Source organism: Bos taurus, chromosome 18 (genome assembly GCF_002263795.3).
Source record: "Bos taurus isolate L1 Dominette 01449 registration number 42190680 breed Hereford chromosome 18, ARS-UCD2.0, whole genome shotgun sequence".
NCBI classification, from domain to species: domain Eukaryota; kingdom Metazoa; phylum Chordata; class Mammalia; order Artiodactyla; family Bovidae; genus Bos; species Bos taurus.
The window spans coordinates 10045046-10066226 of NC_037345.1; the positions used below are offsets into that span (position 1 = coordinate 10045046).

At 47.1% G+C, this 21181-nt stretch overlaps 1 protein-coding gene across 2 annotated transcripts in view; it reads left to right on the plus strand.

Annotated features, from left to right (window-relative positions):
• The window catches only part of CDH13 (cadherin 13), a 1016104-nt gene that overhangs the window by 906918 nt on the left and 88005 nt on the right, over positions 1-21181 (plus strand). For both annotated transcript variants that reach the window (NM_001035277.2, XM_024978135.2), the window contains 2 exons: positions 14064-14246; positions 17583-17836. In NM_001035277.2, coding sequence (NP_001030354.1) covers positions 14064-14246; positions 17583-17836 — 437 coding nt within the window. The remainder of the gene's footprint in view (positions 1-14063; positions 14247-17582; positions 17837-21181) is intronic.

Genomic DNA, 21181 nt, shown 5'->3' on the forward strand with positions numbered 1-21181 from the left:
AGATCCAGGAGATAGGGGTTCGATCACTGGGTCAGGAGGATCCCCTGGAGAAGGAAATGGCAAATCACTCCAGTATTCCTGCCTGGAAATCCCATGGGCAGTGGAGCCTAGTCAGACACGATTGAGCAACTGAGCACACACACATATGCAAGGATCATTTTGATCATATCCAATTGTGTCTAAAGCACTGATTTTAGAAACTGTTGTAAAAAGACTGCGCTTCCTGGTGGTTATCATAGAAGTGATGCCCAGGGCCCAGAACACACCAACCAGCATCCATTCTTTGGGGGTTGGTTGGCCAATGGGCACCTTCACCCCTCCTCCCAGGGGTCCAGGCTGAGCCACGGAATCCTCAGTTGCTCCCTCTGCAGTTGCTCCAGGTGCTTAGACTGGAGGCTTCAGCCACCGGGTTCTATTGACACGGAGATCTCTGTCTTCAGCTTCCACTGGCACAAGGCCTTGGAAGGTGGGAATCCTGGAACGCAGATTGCCCAGATTTTCTTATTTGAGAAAAAGCAAGCCCTTTAGCCACCCCCACCTCTCTGTCTCCCCCTCTGTCTATCTCTTTCTCCTGCCTTTACTTCCTGTGTTACTTATTTCTATCTTACTTATCTCTCCTTCTCTCTCTCTCTCTCTATCTCCTGCCTTTACTTCCTGTGCTATTTATTTCTATCTTACTTATCTCTCTTTCTCTCTCCCTCTCTGTCATCTCCCTTTCTCTGACTCTTCATTGCACATGCAGCAATGCATTTCCCTACCTTCTTTCCCAGCTGCGCCTGCCGCCACCAGCTCCCTCTTTCTCCCGCCACCTCTTTATTTCTGTGTGTCTCTCAGTCCCCGCTCTCTCCTCTCTCCTCAGCTCCTCTCATCTCCTGCATGGTCTCCTGCGCTACCTGGCAGTTCCCGCTATCCCACCCTGTCACTTTGTTGTCCTGGTTTAGTCACTACTCTTTGAAACCCAGCAGACTGTGTCCCGCCAGGCTCCTCTGTCCATGGGATTCTCCAGACAAGAACACTGGAGTGGCTTGCCATTCCCTTCCCCAGGGAAATCTTCCTGACCCAGGGACCAACCCTCATCTCCTGCATTGGCAGGTGGATTCTTTACCGCTGAGCCACCAGGGAAGCCACCCTGTCACTAAAGAGGGAAGAATCAAGCTGGAAGACATCACCTTTTTACATAAAGGTCCTTAGTGCTGAGAAGCCGCAGTTTCCCACATTCGTGTGCAGAGGGCTCCGTACGGCCCTCCCTCACAGGGAAAGGCAGGACCCTGTCTTGCCTGTTGCATGTGAGTTTCATGAAACACCTCCTTGGCAGCTATTCAACAGGCCTAATGAGGGTTCCGAACAGCATGTTTTCTCATGTAGTTACACCTCAACAATCACTGACTGTATTGTTCCTGGATTGAAAATACATTTTCAGTCCTTTTTTTTTTCTTCTGCAGTCCTTATTTTTGTGCTCCCCAACCTTCCCAGTGACTTTCAATGGATTTAGTACTTTCACCACACACAGGGAGGTGAGGAAATACAGGCCTCTCTTGCGAAGGGAGTGAGCACAGTGGAGAGGAGGGAGGCTTTTGTGTCCCTGTGCATGTTTTGTTGTTCTGCTTTTTAAGTGGAGAGTCTGGGACACGTTTATCGACTTGAGAGGCAGGCACATTGGCAGGTAGGGAAGCAGGACAGGAGTTGAAGGTGGAAAGGGGGATGGGGTGTGGGGAAGAAGTCCACCTTGAACAGGATGGAAACAGTCCCCTCTAGCCTCTCAGCTCCAGGCTGGGATGCTGGATGTACAAGGCACCTGTGTTTTGATCTTTCTTGCCCCTCAGCAAAGAGCAAGCTACCAAGGGTAGGCTGAAAGGTCAAGAGAAGAGGTCAGAGATGTGATGTAGCGGCGAATCATCTGGAGTCTGACTCTGAAGTTCTGTCCCGGGGCCCCAGATCCTGCGTTTCTAACTACCTCACAAGTGATGCCAACCCTGGGCCAGGGACCACACATCAAGTAGCAAGGGTCTGGAGAACAGGGAGGGGAGAATGGACCACAGCTGGTAATTCTTCGCTGTTGAATCTGAACACAGTTCCAACGGGGCCAAATGGGGGGAAAAATCCCTCTTTTCTGGTTTTCTGAAGCCCACTGAGAAAGCCCCATGAGTGACAGGGCTGCCTCACTCCCTGGAGGCCCTGATCTCTGCTGCACCCGAGTCCGCTTGGCGCTCACAGGCACAAATGTGTTTACGGAAAAACGAGAGGCAGGCAAGTGTCAGGAAGAAGGAAGTGAGAGAAAAACCACCTTTCTTCTTTTATAAAAGGGATTATCAGTGGCTAATTCAAAAATTGTGGAGTAATGAAAACTACATCCATAATTTTCATAATAATTATAGTCTTTAGTTTTACCCTTGAATGTTTTTCTGGCGAAGTCTGATTTAGTTACTCTGGAAAATGCTATTATGCTAGTTCAGTGTTTTCCCATGAGGCTTGAGTCTAGGCCCAAGTTGCTGATAAACCTTGCCCTGGGGATCTGTGGGCTGCCACTTACAGGCTGATGCTTGTTAGGGAGCCCCTGACCTGGTTTAGCTGGATCAGTGATTCTCAGCCAGGGAGGACTGTACACACACATACACGCACACGCACACACACTGTTCTGGGACACCCAGCAGTGTCTGCACACATTTCTGATTGCTACGACTTGGGTGCTCCTGGCACCTGGTGGGTAGAGGCCAGGGGTGACACTCAGCATCATGTACAGGCCACCCCCTCAACCAGTGATTATCCAGCCCAAAATGTCACTAGCACTGAGCCTAAGAAATCCTGCACTAGATTAAAAGTACAGTTAGGATCTAAAACATTCTACTGGTCAAGACACCCCTGATGATACATGACACCAACTCTAAGTAGTTTATATAACAAAGGAAAGTTATATTGTCAGAAATATTTATTTAGCGAGACTAGGCTCCTGTAGAAATGACAACAAAAAGCCCAGAAGAGCAAAGTTTATTTCTCCGGTCACATTCCTTATAATGATGTGTACTGTAACCAACGTCGTTTCTTTATTCTTTCTGTCTGTGTTCATTATAACAATGTGCCTCTGTTGCTTACTATGTGTCAGGCGTTCATCTCAACATTTATAAATATTCTTGCTTAGTAATCATGATTCTATAATGGTAGGTACTATTATTTTTTCTCATTGTGCCAATGAGAAAATCAAGATACAGAGAAGTTAAGTGACTTGGCCAAGGTCACACAACCAATAGGTGGTAGAGCCTCATGGGGATGTTAAACATGAGTAACTTTCCGTCATTCATTCTTTTCAATGTGAAAGATAGACCTCGGCACCTCTCTCCCACAGACTCCAGTGTGGCTCCACCCAAGATCAGAACCCAGAAGGGACAGAGGATGATTTTCCTCATCTTCCCTCTCTCACTGGGTCTGATTCCCAAAGGAACAATTCTCATCCATCTCTTCTCCCCATGGGACTCGGATGTTCTCAGATGCTCTACAAGCCACCTCTGGGAAGAAATACTCAGAGGTGCCAATGGGAATTACAAGTGGGCCCCTGGGGTCTATTTGAAACAGGAATCAATGGTGCAGACATGGATAATGGATTTAGAGCAGTTTCTTCTGACTACGACATTTGGGATTTAAATATAAATTAGAAGCTATAAGTCAATTCCAAGTGTGAATTTGTACAAATCCCTTGTAATGAAAGCAGAAGGTTTCTCTTGTCCTTATTTGTACTGGAGCGTTAGCATCAGGAGCCTAACCAAGTGTGTCGATTCTCCTACTGCTCGGGAGATTAAAGATGTACTTCCTCTAGTTAGAAACAGCTGCAAGGGGCATGCACGAAGCAGGGCTTGTTCTCTGTGAACTCCAGGGTGCCCAGCTCATCTCTACATTAAGCTGAGCAACACCACATCAAATAGGTAAAGGAGGCTGCTTTAGTGGGTTACTCCAAAGAGACACGGCTCTCAAAGATCCTCCTCCTTCTCAGCCCCTCCTGTGTTCAAAGAGGGAAGCTTCCATCCCCAGATTGCCTCTCCTCACATGGGACAAGGGGGCAGTGAGCTCTGAGAAGCCAGCAAACAGTACACAGCCTCACATGTTTAGAAGGTGCAGACCAAGGACTCTGTGCATGTTGATAAATGACGTAAATCCCCACTGCCTCACTCACAGAATCACCATGTGACCCAGCAATTCTGCCCCTAGGCATCTGCCCAAGAGAATGAAAACATATGTCCACATGCAAACGTGTCCATGAATATTCAGAGCAACATTTTCCAACAGTCAAGAAGTGGAAACAGCCCACATGTTGATCAGTGGAAGAATGGATAGATGAAACATGGTCTGTCATGCAGTGGAACATTATGTAACCATGAAAAAGAACAAAGTACTGACACAGGTTACAACACCTTGAACACGCTATACTAATTGAAAGAAGCCAGACAGAGAAGACCATGTGATTCCATCTCTGTAAAATGCCAGAAGAGTAAATCCATAGAGACAGGAGGTAGATTAGTGGTTGTCAGGGGCTGGGATGGGCAGAGGAGTGGAATGAGTGCTTAATGGATACAGGATTTCTGTTTGGGATGATGAAAACCATAACCTCAGGAGATAGCCCTGTGAGTTTCATTGGCAAATGTATTCTGTTGGTCTGTAAGCAACCCTGATAGGCTCCTAGAGCAGAGACTGCAAGAAATCTCAAGGATGATCCCTGCCACCAGTGGCATCCTTTGGCCCTCCCAACATCTAGATGCTAGGACCTACACACACTGGAACGGATCCCTAAGATTGATTTAAAGCAAAAAAAAAAAAAACCAAAAAAAAAAAAAAAAAACAAAAAACTAAAAAAAAAAACTCTACAGCTCAACCAGAAAATAAACGACCAATCAAAAATGGCCAAAAACTAAAAACACCAAAAAACATACAGATGAAAAACATGAAAAGACTCAACACACTCATTATCAGAGAAATGCAAATCAAAACCACTATGAGGTACCATTTCACACCAGTCAGAATGGCTGCGATCCAAAAGTCTACAAATAATAAATGCTGGAGAGGGTGTGGAGAAAAGGGAACCCTCTTACACTGTTGGTGGGAATGCAAACTAGTACAGCCACTATGGAGAACAGTGTGGAGATTCCTTAAAAAACTGGAAATAGAACTGCCTTATGATCCAGCAATCCCACTGCTGGGCATACACACTGAGAAAACCAGAAGGGAAAGAGACACGTGTACCCCAATGTTCATCGCAGCACTGTTTATAATAGCCAAGACATGGAAGCAACCTAGATGTCCATCAGCAGATGAATGGATAAGAAAGCTGTGGTACATATACACAATGGAGTATTACTCAGCCATTAAAAAGAATACATTTGAATCAGTTCTAATGAGGTGGATGAAACTGGAGCCTATTATACAGAGTGAAGTAAGCCAGAAGGAAAAACATAAATACAGTATACTAACGCATATATATGGAATTTAGAAAGATGGTAACAAGCGAGACAAAGACACTGTGTATGACATCTTATGGACTTGTGGAGAGGAGAGGGAGTTGGGAGATGGCATGAAATTAAATATCATGTAGAAACGAGTTGCCAGTCCAGATTCGATGATGGCGGATGCTTGGGCTGGTATGGAGCCCAGAGGATGTTGGGAGGGGAGGGAGAGGTTCGGAATGGGAAACATGTTACCTGTGGCGATTCATTTGTTTTGCAAACTAAAATTATTAAGTTAAAAATAAATAAATTAGGGAAAAAAAATAAAAAAAAAAAAATAAAAAAAAAAAAAAAATAAAAAAAAAAAAAATAAGCTTGATCCTACATAGAGGTGCGTTAGGTCTTTCAGCAGCTGTTCACCTCTCTCAGAATCCTATTGGGGGAGTTTTTAGACATGCAAATACCTAGCCCCACCCAGGGAAAATCTCTGAACGTGGGTGGGATCCCAGATACTAAGCAGATTTCGAGTGTTTCCGATGTGCAGTCAGGGTTATGAACTCCTGCTCTCCTGATACTCTACATCTCAGATAACCAAACCAGGACCCAGAAGTCACAGAATTTATCTGTGAGGTAGAGGTGGGTCAGAACTTACTCATTTCACTGCACTTTCCCCTCCTCTAAACTTGTGGAATTGCATAAACCAAATTCTAAATTCCTTAGAGCAGACCATGCTATTGTTAAAAAAAAAAAGTCATTCTTAATTCAGATTCAAATGTTTGTGGTTGAACATGTATCCCTGCATTTGCTTCTCAAAATTAAATTATTTCCAATCATCCCATTAAATGAACATATGTATTTGGCCTTTTCTTTCTTTTTTTTTTTAAGACGAGAAGCTCAATTGAAGGAGAGATGTTAATGTCAGATGAAATAAAGTTTCCATGCAGGGCATTTGCAGAAAAAACAATGCAGGCATATTTGCTCCTTGGTTTTTGTTTTTCTCTTACCATCATATGTAATATTTATTTCATCAGTTCCCTAAGGCAGTGCTTTTCAAATTTCTTTTTAGCTGCAAAACTTTTTTCCAAGCAAAATCTTAGACAACAGCTCTAATATACAAAACAGATAAAATACAGTTAACAGATTCCTCGGGCAGTTTCTGTCTTTCTTGTTTAGAGGAAAATACTTGATACATTGGTGGGACTCCTGCACCATCTCGCTTTGTTCTGAGAAACATGGTTTGAGAACCCTGCCCAACAGCATTGCTTTTCTGCCAGTCTTCAGTGACTCTTATCTTTTCGTTTTGTTTTGAGGAGAAAAAGCATGTTTTAGTACTTGAGTACTTCTTCCTAAAAACTCGCAGTTTAGCTGCATCGTGGGTCTGTAATTGGCAGATTTGAGGAACTTCAGTAGGTGAGGTCGTGTGGAGGAGGTGTGCAAACCAAACTTGCTGGGCTGTTGGGCACCCAGGGAGCCAGAACCTGGCCAGGCATCTTCCTCAGAAGTTGGGTACCCAGCACCCACTCTGTGTCTGCACCAGCCATGAAAATGGCCTTTCTCCACCAAGAAAATGAGCCAACACAAAAGAGGGTGTCCTGAAGGGGCGGGAAGACACCTCCTGCCAGAGCACACAGTAAATGCCGTTTCCCCCTCCTGCCCGTTGGCTCATCCCCCTGCCTCTGGGGGACACTTGGTCTTTCCTCTCCTTGAACAGCACCCTGGACACAGCCCTCCTGGGAGGCACACAGTTCTCCTCCAGGCCCAGGCTCCCCAGGGCAGGTGGGTCACACGCACCGGAGGATGTGCGCATCTGCTCTCCCGGACCAAGAACCACACACATGGAGAGTCCTCTCACTCAGGTCATGTTTCTTTTTCGTTGAGCTGCTATTCTTTATTATCACAGAACTCTTTCCGTGTTCAGTTTTTCCATTTCCTCACCTGTTTAGTCAGGGTAGCTTGAAACATTTAACTGAGAAAATGCTTGTGGAGAAGCCTAAGAGGTGCATCACTAACTGCCCTTTACCACGGCTACACGGCACTGTCTCCACCCACAATAGAGACAACATGCAGGTACTTTCAGTAAAGTGAAGAAATGACAGTAACTGTCAGTATAGGAAATTAATGTTAGTTGGATCAAGGAAGGACTTTGATTCTGTTTTCTTAAAGAGAGTTTTTAAGTTTTACCAATAAACACTGAAATGTTTACAGATTCAGTTGTGTGTCTGGGATTTGCTCCAAATAAAACAGGAGAAGAGGACGTGTGGACAAGGCACACTGGGAGTGTGAGCTGAAAGGACTCAGTAGGTACAGTTGTCTTGAGGGCTGGCAGATGAGCAGGTGGTCCTCAGCTAAGCAATTCAGAGTCCCTTGTGGGTTTCTCTTGTTAATCACTTCTTAGACATAAAGTCTTCTTAAAATACTGAATAAACTTTATGTAGAACTCTACACATTAAATTTTTATTTAAGTATTGTCTATGTTGTATTGTGTGCATATTATATGTATATGTTATATTGTGTGCATGTTATATATACATATATTGTATGCACATTATACATACATTTACCTTTTATACTTTTATATTATATATATTTTAAATATTTTACATTATATTACATATATATATGATCAGTCCTGTGTGTTCATTGGAAGGACTGATGTTGAAGCTGAAACCCCAATACTTTGGCCACCTAATATGAAGAGCTGACTCATCTGAAAAGACCCTGATGCTGGGAAATATTGGGGGCAGGAGGAGAAGGGGATGACAGAGGATGAGATGGTTGGATGGCATCACCGACTCAATGGACATGAGTTTCAGTAAACTCCGGGAGTTGGTGATGGACAGGGAGGCCTGGCGTGCTGAGGTTCATGCGGTCACAAAGAGTCAGACATAACTGAGTGAATGAACTGAACTGATATGTATAACAAACACATAACATTATCTGTGAGCTGAATTAAAATAGCCTCCCATGTTTTCTTCTAAAATGTTTATTGTTTTACATTTCACAGTTTCTGTATGGCATGAGGTAGGGATCAAGATCCATTGTTTTTCCACCTGGCTCTCCAGTGGCCCCAGCACCATTTATTAAAATGACCATTAGCTGGAAACTAAATCATGTCCAAACACAGAAGCACCCATAACTGGCCACAGGTGCCACCTGGGATGTATGACAGTAGAGAAATGGTAGAAATCAAACTGTTTGGATATGCCATGGGTGAGCAGATTGCATAAGGAAAGGGACTGACCAGGAGTAAATGTGTCAGTCTCCTGAGCCATAAGCCCCTGAGGGGAGAAAGAATGGTGTCCCTCTCACTGACTGCTATACATCCTGTGCCTGGCAGACCCCCTGACATTCAGTAGACATTTAATGACTATTTATTTAAGCGAGGTCTTGCATCTTTCTGTCCAAAGATGAATCCTAATTATAGATAGAAGGAAACCAGATATCTGGTGCAGCTGTCCCTTCTAAATGTGGGTGCAATAAGTTAACATCATTTGCCTTGTTGCTAAACAGCAAGACAAGGATAAGTAAGGGTGTAAGGGTCAGGTTTATAATATTGAAAAGCAAAGAGCTTCTTCCATACCCATCCAGAGAAATAAGAGATCTACACAAAACAACCACTTTAGAAGGCAGACTGTGATAAGAAGAGAAAGAATCACAGAGCTTTGAGCCGTATTCTCCAATTCACAAGTAAGAATTTGATATGAGACAGAATGAAATCAATCATCATCACCACTGCTAACAAATATCGATTCCTTTTACTCTATGCCAGGCAATGTGCCAAGACCCTTAAACACATGATCTTATTTACAGCAATCGTGGTTTCTACCCAATAGGTTATCAGCCAGATATTAGATTTTTTCCAACAAGCTGCATCCTTTATGTAAATACAGACTCATAAAAGAGTTGCCAAGCTCAGTTTCTAATGATGTCTCCATCACCCTTTTATCCTCACAAATAGAAACTTAAGTGTGTAAAACTTTACAGGGCCTTATCTTTTAATTTTCTCAAAGCCAGGGCCCAGCCAACTATATCCCATCCTTTCGAATTCAGCATCAGTTCTCCATGAAACCCCAGGGTTGGCAGCTCATGAACCTGGACTCCTAACCTAGATAGCATATTCAAAAGCAGAGACATTACTTTGCCAACAAAGGTCCATCTAGTCAAGGCTATGGTTTTTCCAGTGGTCATGTAGGGATGTGAGAGTTGGACTGTGAAGAAAGCTGAGTGCTGAAGAATTGATGCTTTTGAACTGTGGTGCTGGAGAAGAATCTTGAGAGTCTCTTGGACTGCAAGGAGATCCAACCAGTCCATTCTAAAGGAGATCAGTCCTGGGTGTTCATTGGAAGGAATGATGCTGAAGCTGAAACTCCAGTACTTTGGCCACCTCATGCGAAGAGTTGACTCATTGGAAAAGACTCTGATGCTGGGAGGGATTACGGGCAGGAAGAGAAGGGGATGACAGAGGATGAGATGGCTGGATGGCATCACCGACTCGATGGACGTGAGTCTGAGTGAACTCTGGGAGTTGGTGATGGACAGGGAGGCTTGGCATGCTGCAATTTGTGGGGTCACAAAGAGTTAGACACAACTGAGCGATTGAACTGAACTGAACTGAATCTGGACTCCAGCAATTAAGCAAGCAGCCTTGCTTGTGTCCTGTCCCTTAAAGTCATGAGCTGTCACTTCTCCCCATATGTGGCATTCTAGCCTGCTGACCGTCATTTCCATCTTCCAGGTTAACCTTAACAAGCAACTCTTTGCTCTATGAGGAAGAGTGTACACTCTCTGTAAATTAAAATGCAAGTCCCTCTTCCCCTGGTGGTGGATGACCTTTGTGGCAAGTCCAGGTAGTCTCTTCCTAACTGTCCATCACAGAACTCACCTCACCTTATCAGAGAAAAGAAAATGAAATAACTCAGCTCTGAATTGCAAGACAGAGCTAATGAAACTCAGTATGTCCCAAGCCAGTCGCCCACACTGATTGTGTAAAAACATGTTTCACACCTCATACTTGATTTACAGCACAGTTTAACAGAAAGTAACTTTATCTATTTTTTCCAATTAAACGAAGTAATGTTATAATCAATAATTCCTCCTGCTCTGGTATGGTAAATTAATGTCTGTCTATTGTTTTTAAATCACAAAATGAGCATTGCTCTAGAAATATAAAATGGTACTATTTCGTTTTAATCTATTTAATTTTCCATTCTTGAATTACATAATGGGGTTAAAACATTGAATAGAATTAATAGAATGAGTATTTAATTAAGCAGTAATGAGTTTCTAAATGGATGCTCAAGGAAACTGGCTTTATAGTTTATGCGAGAATCAGATAATGGTCTTAACAGAGACTATAATAATTGTGTTGAATGTTTTCTATATTTAAAGATTTTTTTTTTCTGAGTTCTCTCGGGAGTTGATTTAAACATATTCCAGTTCCTTGATCAGACCTCACTTTGCTCTCAAGGTAAATTCTAAATGCCTTTCCCTGGCTGGCAAGGCTGTGCATCATCTGACTGTCTCCTCCCCCATAGCCCAAGAGCAGAGGGTTCTCTCCAGCCACACACACCTTCCCTCTGCTCCACAAAGGCCCCGTGCTCCCTTGACCACTAGCCTCTGCACCTGCCGTTTCAGATCCAGGAGGACTCTCGCCTCTCACCTCACTAACTTTTCATCTTCGTTCAGTTCTCAGGGAATTCTTCCCTAATGACCCTCACTAGGCTGGGGCAGGCAATGGGGACCTTGAGTGGGCATGAGTAACAGAACTTGTGGAAAGCAGATGTTACTGCAGTCCAGATCTGGATGTGACCTGCGGCTCACTCGGTGACCTTGGACCAAGCTGTTCCTTCCTCCTCCGAGCCGGCTTCTTCCTCTGCAACCTGCAGGGTCCGGCAGCGCATGTGCCGCCATGTTCTGCTCCCAGGCACACGGCAGACAGCAGTAGACGATCACAGCACTCCTTCCTGCTGTCCCCAGATGCACTGCCGGCCGCTCTACACGACAGCCAGGCAGCCTCACAGTGCACAGAGTGGGCTCTCACATCCTCACCTCAGTCATCCTTGGCCTTGAACTGTCTTTCTTCTCCACCCAAACTGCATATTATCAATAGAATTATCTGTGCAGGTCAAGAAAATACTGAATCTCCGGCCTAACCCCAAATCAACTGAATTGGAATAGGGTTAGTTTAAAAAAAAAAAAAAAAGTGTTTTTAAAAAGCCCTCAAGGAGACTCTAACAGGACTAGGAACCACCAGTCTGATTTCAAGCTCTGGAATTTCATAATTTTGGGGAGAATGCGGGGAAGATAGAAGGTAGCACTAACTTAAACAAGACTCAGGAATCCGGTCAAAATCATTGTCTCCTGGAGCTGTTTCTATGTGACAGCACCCTCCATGTCCCCTTCACTCCAGCTGCTCTCCATCTGGTGTGTGTGTTCTAAGAATTTCCCAGCACCACTTGTAGGGAAGCGAGACAACCTACCCAGGTTCACTGAGGTGTGAGAGACGAATGAGTTTCCATCCCCAGCCTGTCTCCCCCAAGGCATCAAGATTACGGCTTCTGATTAATGATTTGCAAGTCAATTAATCAGCCACCGCTTTCGGGACTTCATTTCTCAAATTACTTCTCTTTGAACATCGGGGCCTTCTGACATTGTCTTACTGTCTTTAGGTTCTCTTTCCTACTAATTGAAATTCCAGGATATTTCTTCTTCTTCTTGTCAGCTTATTGGTATTACTTGCTTGTATAATATTTGCAAACAGATTACTATTCACCTGTAGTGTGTCAGAGGTAAGCATCAAAACACTACTTTATGCTTCCAGCTCAAGGAATGTGCTAATAATGATGGCTTGTGAAGCGCAGTCTATGGGAAAACTGATTTTTCATTTATTGATTTATTCACCACGCCGACTTGCAAGAAACATTTGAGGTGTATTACAATAAAAACAAAGGCACAGCAAAGCTCCAAACAGTTGATTTATATGTTTCCTTAGAAAATGCTTTTCTAAAGTCCTGCTAGGTTGGGTCAGGGGTAGGAAGGATGGAGCTGGCTCCCTTCATTAGAGAAGATGGTACAGTCACGCTCTGGAGTCAAACTCTAGGGCTCCAATGTCAGCCCTTCCGTGTATGAGCGAGAGCCTTCTGGTATCCAGTCACCTGTCCTCAGGGTGGGTGGGGCTGTACTAGGGGAGAGGCGGCCATGCAGTCATTTCTGTGCAACCTACCATGAGACCTTAAGCTCCGAGGGTTAGCACAAGGCCCTTAGCGTGTCCTTAGAGGTCCCACTGGGCCAACCGTTGGCCGGGTGGTGTCCTCCGAGGGAGAGCGTGGTAAGAGGCAGGTGAACAGCCTTCTCCCCAGGGCCCTCCCTGGCCTTAGCTGGTGGTGAGCTGGGGGTCCCGGGGGACAGGCTGGGGGCCATGATCTGCAGGGCTCCAGAGCCCTCGCCACAGACACCCACTGGCCAGGCTGCGGCTTTGAGGCAGCTCCTCTTTCCCGTCCCCTTCTCCAGGACCTAATGGCAGCAGCCGTCTGTCTGCGTGGGTCCCTGGGACCCGCCCTCCCCCAACCCTATTTGAGTGGCCTGAGGACCCTGAGGGCTAGCTGGGTCCTGGGCTCCTGGCTTCCCCGTGATGACAGCCAGGCAGGGTCTGAGTACCAGGCCCTGAGGGAGCTGCCAGCTGAGATCTGCCTCTTCAGCAAGGCCTGGGTGCTGGTGGGAGGACGAATACTTGGTGCTGGACGAAGGTATGGTGGGGGTGGTAACTGGTCCTCAGAGGGATCCCCTCCTCTAACCCAGGCCCTAGACCTCGGAGGGTGAAAGTTGAGCCTTAGGACCTTGCCCTTACTTGTCAGAACAGAGAATAACATTTGTTTTGGTGGAGGTTTACAGGAACACCTGACCTCAAGAGCAAAGGATCTGACAGCAAGACGTTTGCAACAACTACCCATGCCCTTCCTGCACCTTTCCGAGAAAAGGGTTTTGCTGACAGCTTTCCAGGAGTTTGCGGTTTTTAAGGCATAAGCCAGCAGTCTCCTTGCAGGGCCCTCAATACACTTGTCTCTGCTCCAGACTCTGACATCTTGATGTTGTTTGGCCTCGCTGTGCACTGGGCACACAGACTCACATTCCGTAACAGCTGCAAGAGCAGATGCACAAAGGCTCAGACTCAGTCCAGGTCAGGGTCTCACTCAACGGCAGTTCAGGACGGGCTTCCATCCACCTCCTCATGGTGCCTCAGGGACCCTAGTGCCGTCCCTCCTTTGGCTCCACCTTCCCCTTGGGCCTCGTGGTCATCTGCATCCAGGTGGGGAGAAGGAAGGGGGCGCAGAGGAGGCACAGCTCTTCTCTCAACACTCACCTCCAGTGAGCCCAGGCAAGCCCTGACCAACATCCCCTGATGAGAATTCAGGCTCATGGCCCCACGTAAGGCTGCTGCCAGAACCTGAAGCCTGTCATCTGTCGGCAGAGCACAGCATCATGGTCTTCCTCTGTTTTGCTTTATTATTTAATGAGACGCTAGGGGCAACGTGCCCTGTACCAGGCATGTCACAGGAGCACCATCACTGGTCTTCGCTATGTTGGTGGTGTTGTTTTCCCAAAATAGTTACAGTTATGGTCTGCTTTGTTTGTTTACAGTTTCAAGCCACAGTCGAGGAAGGAGCCATGGGAGTTATTGTCAACTTGACAGTTGAGGACAAGGACGATCCCACCACGGGTGCATGGAGGGCCGCCTACACCATCATCAACGGGAACCCGGGGCAGAGCTTCGAGATCCACACCAACCCGCAGACCAACGAGGGGATGCTCTCCGTCGTCAAAGTAAGGATGGCTCCGGTGCTCCTCCTTCCTTGCCTGAGCACCCAGGGCCCCCAGCTGAGGATAAATCAGCCCCAGTCTCCCCCTCCCGGAATTAAAATAGAGAAAGTCTCCTGCTTGAGGGAGTGCTTTTACCCTCACAGCCTAAAACCAGCCCGTTCCACAGGTTCCAAAAAACTTAAACTTGCATGGAACCTTAAAACACCTTCTCCAGACATTTCATAGTTAATTATCAAAGATATGCAAAAATGGGACCTGTGAAGGTTTCCTAAAGATCCATACTCAAATTGTGGATTATCACATTTCCTCTCAATCTTTCTTAGCAGAGTCTGGATTACTCTCTTAAACACAGCAGATAATTACACACACGGGGTGATCCTCAATGTGAAACTGCCTGTGAGCACGTGGCCCTGCATGCTGACCGCTCTCTGCTGCAGGGAGTCTGAGAAGGACATGTGACCACAATGGAAAGGGAGGGCTTAGAAACGTGGGAGGGAGGGGGAGGCAGCAGAGCGTGAGTGGCTGGTGGTCCCCATGTCCTGGAGGAAGGGGTCCGGGAGGTTCTGGGAGAGCTGCCGCCAGACCAGGCCATCTGTGGAATATAGCTTCTTTTCTGGGGGCTGAAGCAGTTTGCCTGAGAAGCAGGAAGCAGCTGTGTTTACGGCAGCCAAGTGAGTGGACAAAGCAGGAACATTGCCACCTACTCCCTGTGTGCCCTCAGCTAAGATGCTGTTTTCTGTGCCTCAGTTTCCTCATCTGTGAAACGAGGTGCCAGGACAGCCCCCCTCTCCAGGCTGTTATGAGGAAGTCACCAGCTCATAAGTGGTGTGTTTCCAGTGGCTGCTGTAACAGTGACCACCAACATGGAGGCTTAAAAGTCCAAAACCAGGTTCATGGGGCTGCAGGTGGTGTGGCTGGCCCCTGCCGGAGGCTCCGGGGACAGCAGGGGAAAGTGGAATTGATGTGTCCTCATCCTTCCCAGCTTCTGGAGCATCCCTTGGCTCGTGGCCCTGTCCAGGATCTTCAGAGCAGTGCCCCAGCGTCTTCCTCTCTCTGACTCTGACCCCTGCTTCCATCGCCACATCTGCTCCTTCCTTTGACTTTCCTGCCTCCCTCTTTCAAGGCCCCCTATGGTTCCGTTGAGCCCACCTGGGTAATTCAGGCTTCTGTCCCCAGTTAAGGTCCTTAGTTTAACCACATCTGCAAAGTCCCTTTTGCCATGTAAGGTAACGTTCCAAGGATTAGAATATGGACATACTAAGGGTGGGGTCATTATTCAGCCTAGCCAGGCTGTATAAACATTTGCATCAGCAAAGTTCCATAATGCCACTGGGGGTAGGACCCAGAACCACTGAGAATGTCAGATTTTAGAGATGCTTCCTGCTTTGTTGGGAGGACAAGGGCTCTGGGTTTCTCCCAAGCCTGCCCTTTTCAGAACTTGGTCCAAACTGAACCCCAAACATCTGCCTGCAAAGAGCAGCTCTGCGAGTCCCAACTCCTCTTCCCTCGTCAGGACTCCCTGGAGATCCTGACACTGCCCTACGCTCAGCACTGCAGTTTCAAAGCCGTGAAAACCGTAAAATAACACAGCCTCTGGCTGTCGTCTGCATCTCATCCAGGGTCCATAAAAGGTGGCAGGCAGTTTTCCAGACCTGCAGCTGTAAGACAAAGCTTGGGTAAATACACATCCCCGCGTAAACCCTACGGGAGCGCAGTTCTCCCAGCCTGTTTGCTGTGGCTTGAGTGAAATGGAGCATCGTGTCCTCCGGTCCCCACACGCCCCCTCCGACCCACCATGCTGTGAGTCTGAAATGTCCGCATCTACACGAGTCACCTGGAACGCTAGCCAGAATGCGGAGTCCTTCATGGGCTTGCATATTTGGGGCTTCACTTGGGCAGGACAGAGATCTGTTATTAGAAAGGAGGCAGCAGTGGTAAATTATTCTTGTATTCCAGGGAGGGAACCACAGTATAGCTCCTGGGTACCAACAGCTTTGTATCTGTTAGGGCTTAACACCCTAACACTCACCCTGATGGGAGGAGTTCTAGGTGGGGGTGGGAGGGGCAGTCCTATTACTACCAGGAAGTATTTCCAGGTCAGCACTTTGTGTGTGTGTGTGTGTGTGTGTGTAGGTGCCTGTGCATGTGTACACACATGTGCATCTGTGCACTTTCACAGGTGTGGGCTGGGCTGCATGCACATTAGCTGTAATTATTATAGAAGTTAGTGTAATTCTGCCTAAAGTTCCTCCCACTCGGCCTCTCTGATTACACCTTCTACCTCCTGTGCCCACAGAGCTCTTTCAGTCCTCACCCTCATCCCACGTTCCCAGATCCCTTACAGCCTGTACTGCCATCCCCTTCCTTCTGGTTGAGTGTGAATCACCTCCCTGGACTCACTTTAGTCTCATCATCCCAGCAGGAACGTCCATTACATCTTAGGTCTCATGAGTTAGCTTACTCATTTTCCAGTAAACACTGAAATAAAAATTGTGTCCTTGTCTCACCCAAATGTCTCCCCACACACACTCCCATCAACAGAAAATGTCACCCTCACTGCAGCTAATGGTTTAGAAGGAAAGTGACAGAGTGGATGTGGTCTGTGACAGTTTATGGTGGGCAGGCCACCACGTTCATAATGTCTACAGTGGGTTTCCTTAATGTCCTCTGACGTTAGTCTACACAGCACCAGAGGAGGTAGACACCAGAGCCCCTTTGCATAATCACCTAGAAAGGGCCTCAGCAGGGCTGCTCATTGGTGGGAGAGCCTGCCATGTATCTGGCATCGCATCCTCCTGCCCAGAAAATGGCAATAGAGCCACTGAGTCTTGAGGCCAAATGAAAATGCCCCCACAGGCTTCCCAGTGCCCTCAGGGGAGGCAGGGCCCTGCAGCTTAACCCCTCATGTCTCAGCCTCCCGAATCCTTTTCCTTACATGACATTCTACTAGAATAACATGCACCCACTGAAGCCCACAGGCGTGATGGAGTTTGGGGTCACAGGCTACAGGTGGGAAGGCTTTTAATGTCAGCATCAACAGGAAATCTTACTCAAAGAGATCTCACACCCAGAGACCCAGATCTCTGAGACTCATGTAATTGCTATGGTTATTTCTCAGTCTAAAACCCTCAACAACTCCCATATCTAACTTGTTATCTGTATGTTTCATACTCTTTTTCTGAAAGAGGGCCCCAAGTTGCATAAAACTTCTTAGTCCACAGAACCTGGATCCATCCCCGAGTGTCTGCACGGCCCAGGGGCTGTCAGAGGGCCTCTGTGCAAAAGCGCCCACCCTTTGTGGCAGACCCATGTTCTGAGCACCCCCTCTCTGCCTTCCAGCCTCTGGACTACGAGATTTCTGCCTTTCACACCCTGCTGATCAAAGTGGAAAACGAGGACCCACTGGTGCCCGACGTCTCCTACGGCTCCAGCTCCACGGCCACTGTCCACATCACTGTCCTGGACGCCAACGAGAGTCCAGTTTTCTACCCGGACCCCATGATGGTGACCAAGCAGGAGAACATCTCTGTGGGCAGTGTGCTGCTGACAGTGAATGCCACGGACCCCGACTCCCTGCAGCGTCAGACCATCAGGTGGGTGAGCGTCTCCGTGGCCAGAGGCGGGAGGCAGGCAGGAGCGGCTCTTCCTTCCGGGTTACCATTGACTTACATACATTACATACACTGCTTAATGACCTGGCTGAGCAGGAAGTCTGTGTCATGATGAAGAGTTGGTGGCCAGTGACACCAGGGAACCAGGCTGACTACACGGGGAAGCTGGCCCTGTCCCTGGTTCCTGGCTGCAGAGCACCCGGGAGGAGAGGGGCTCCAGGGCTGTGTTCCCACAGGTTCCCAGGGCTCTGCCTGTGCCAAGCACGGTGTGGAAGGAGCTACCACCCAGGGCCCCTCGCATCTCAGATAGTTAACCTGCTCTATCAGTGGCCACAGCTTCATGAGAAAGGCTTGGCCAACTCCATGTACAGTTAAGGGTATTAGGAATTCAGAGAGGTTCAGTAGCTTGCTCAAGGCTGCCCAGCTTAGTAGCGGAAGAATCAGGATGGAGATATGGTGGTTCAGTATGCAAAGTCGGTGCTGTCGGCCAAGTGCTCCAGACTCTGAACTGTTAAGGGGAAGGAATAGATGTTCCCTGGTACTTAGAAATGAACCATCAGGGTTGAGTTAGCTCAGTCGGTAAAGAATCTGCCTGCAATGCAGGAGACTCAGGTTCGATTCCTGGGTCGGGAAGATCCTCTGGAGAAGGGAATGGCAACCCACTCCAGGATTCTTGCCTGGAGAATCCCATAGAAAGAGGAGCCTGGAGGGCTACAGTCCATGGGATCCCAAGAGTTAGACACGACTTAACAGTTAAACCACCACCATCGGGGCTGAGTTTTCCATTGATGATTGGCAAGCCAAAAAAAAAAAAAAAAAAGGTTCAAATTTTTAGTCTTCATTCCTTAAGCTCTGTCCAGTACTTCAAAAGAAGGGATTTTCTTAATGAGATTTAATTAAATGAGCATTATCTGCAGTGCATCTCATGCTGGTGGAGACGAGATGCCCTCCCTAGGGCGACATTTCACAGCAAACACATTGGCAGGCAGGTCCAAACACGGGCTTGTCTCTGCAGTGGGGAGTGATTAATCTTCCTCCTCCAGAACAGAATCTTCTCATAGGAGATACCGATAACCATGTATTAGACACATTCAAATAAACATGTGTCTTATTTTCCTGATTTGAAACAGCTGGAAACACGCCACCATCTCCATGTCGGCCACAGGACCGTGGAGCAGGCTGGCAGAAGCTATTTTCCAACCCAAACGGGGGTTTATTTTTTACAACAAAACTTTCTGAAACTCCAGATGAACTAGATACAAGCACAAAATAAGGCCAAATCCTATAATAATGTGAATCTGAAATAGCCATTCTTTTTTTTTTTTCCTCTTCTCCTTTTATTTCCCCCTCTTCTGTACAGTGTTTGACAAAGGAAACACAAAATTTAAACATCAAAGAGAAAGATCAGGAAATCTGTAACTTAACACACTGTAAGGTAGTTGTACAAATTTAGGATGTCTCTGCTGCTGCTGCTGCTGCTGCTGCTAAGTCACTTCAGTCGTGTCCGACTCTGTGTGACCCCATAGATGGCATCCCACCAGGCTCCCCCGTCCCTGGGATTCTCCAGGCAAGAACACTGCAGTGGGTTGCCATTTCCTTCTCCAATGCATGAAAGTGAAAAGTGAAAGCGAAGTCGCTCAGTCTTGTCTGACTCTTTGCGACCCCATGGACTGCAGCCCACCAGGCTCCTCCATCCATGGGATTTTCCAGGCAAGAGTATAGGAGGTAGAAGAGGTGACTCCAGGGTGGGTAGGAAATGCACTGAAATGGGGTTGATGTCGCTAAGCTTGGGATACTGCCTTTGCTGGGTAACGCGGGATGCTGGCAGGCATGACGATGTTACTGCGATGAGGAGGGGCTGAATCAGGTGTCTGGGATCTGGGAGTAGATGCGCCACTAAGGTGGGGCGGACAGGGAAGAGGCGGATCTGTCGGGGTTCTTTGTTTAAGACCGGCTCTGGCTGACTCGGGCAAAAGGGGAATTTGTTGGAAGATCCTAGGAACAGTTTATGAACTTTTCCCCACTGGGAACCACTAGTTTTTCTCTGTATCTGTGGGTCTGTCTCTGTTTCTTATATGCAGTCCTTTGTTTTCTTTTTTAGATTCTAGTATAAGTGGTAACAGAGTATTGGTCTCTCTCTGCCTTATTTCACTAAGCATAATATTCTCTAGGTCCATCCACATTGTTGCAAATAGCAGGATTTCATTCTTTTTATGGCTGAGTAATATTCCACATGTATTTGTGCGTATATGTATACACCACATTTTCTTTATTCATCTCTTGATGGGCACTTAGGTTAAACTTCCATACCTTGGCTACTGTAAATAATGCTGCTATGAACATTGGGCAGAATGATGTAGCTTTTCAAATTCGTGGGTTTTTTTTTTTTTTAATATATGCCCAGGTGTGAAGTTGCTAGATAGTGGTTCTATTTTTTTTTTTTTTTTGCGGGACCTCCACACTGTTCTCCATAGTGGCTGCACCAATTCATATTCCTCACCAACAGTGTACAAAAGTTCCCTTTTCTCCACATCCTCTCCAGCATGTGTTACTCGTGGTCTTTTTGATGATGGCCATTTTGATGGGTGTGAGATACCATCTCATTGTGGCTTTGATTTGCGTTCTCTGATGATCAGTGGTGTTGAGGAGTTTATAGAATTGGAGAAGATGCTTGGACCGAGGCTGAGATAGCACAGGACTTGTTGTACCTCTAGGTAATGAGACCTGACAGGCGGCGCTGCAGGCTCTCACAGGGAGAGTGACCCACCTCCAGCCACTGTCCACTCTTGTGTCACTCGGCTCACAGTTCATATGTCGGAGCAAGTCTGCTTTGCCTGAGCTGGAGCCATGCACCCCCAACTCAGGGCCCCCTGACAGTCAAAGAGGTGATGTTCCCAGATGTGGCTGCAGCTGCCCCCACCACAGGCAGCTGATTGAGAAGCAGGAAGGAAACCCATCTGGCAAATGGGGTGTGGTGCTTGGAGCATAGCAAGAGGCCATGGCCAGCAGCCCCAGCAGACCAAGTCAGCAGGCGTGATTCCCAGCTGGAGAGGAGCAGGTGACTGGCGAGGGGCTCCAAGGCCAGCAGGATTTGAGCTTGGAGAACAGACCAGCAACTGGAACTGGAATCCAGTGGTTCCCTATTCTATCCCGCATGGAGCATTAGTGGCACCCACTGTGAGAAAAGGAGATCAGAGAAAGCAATTTGTCGCTTACTACACATGAGGCTTGTGGTAGAAAGCAGGAACAGAGAAAGCTCTGAAGAGCTTCCGGTTTCCACAGTACAGCTGGTCATCACAGGTGTGACGTGACCCTCAGTCACGAGTG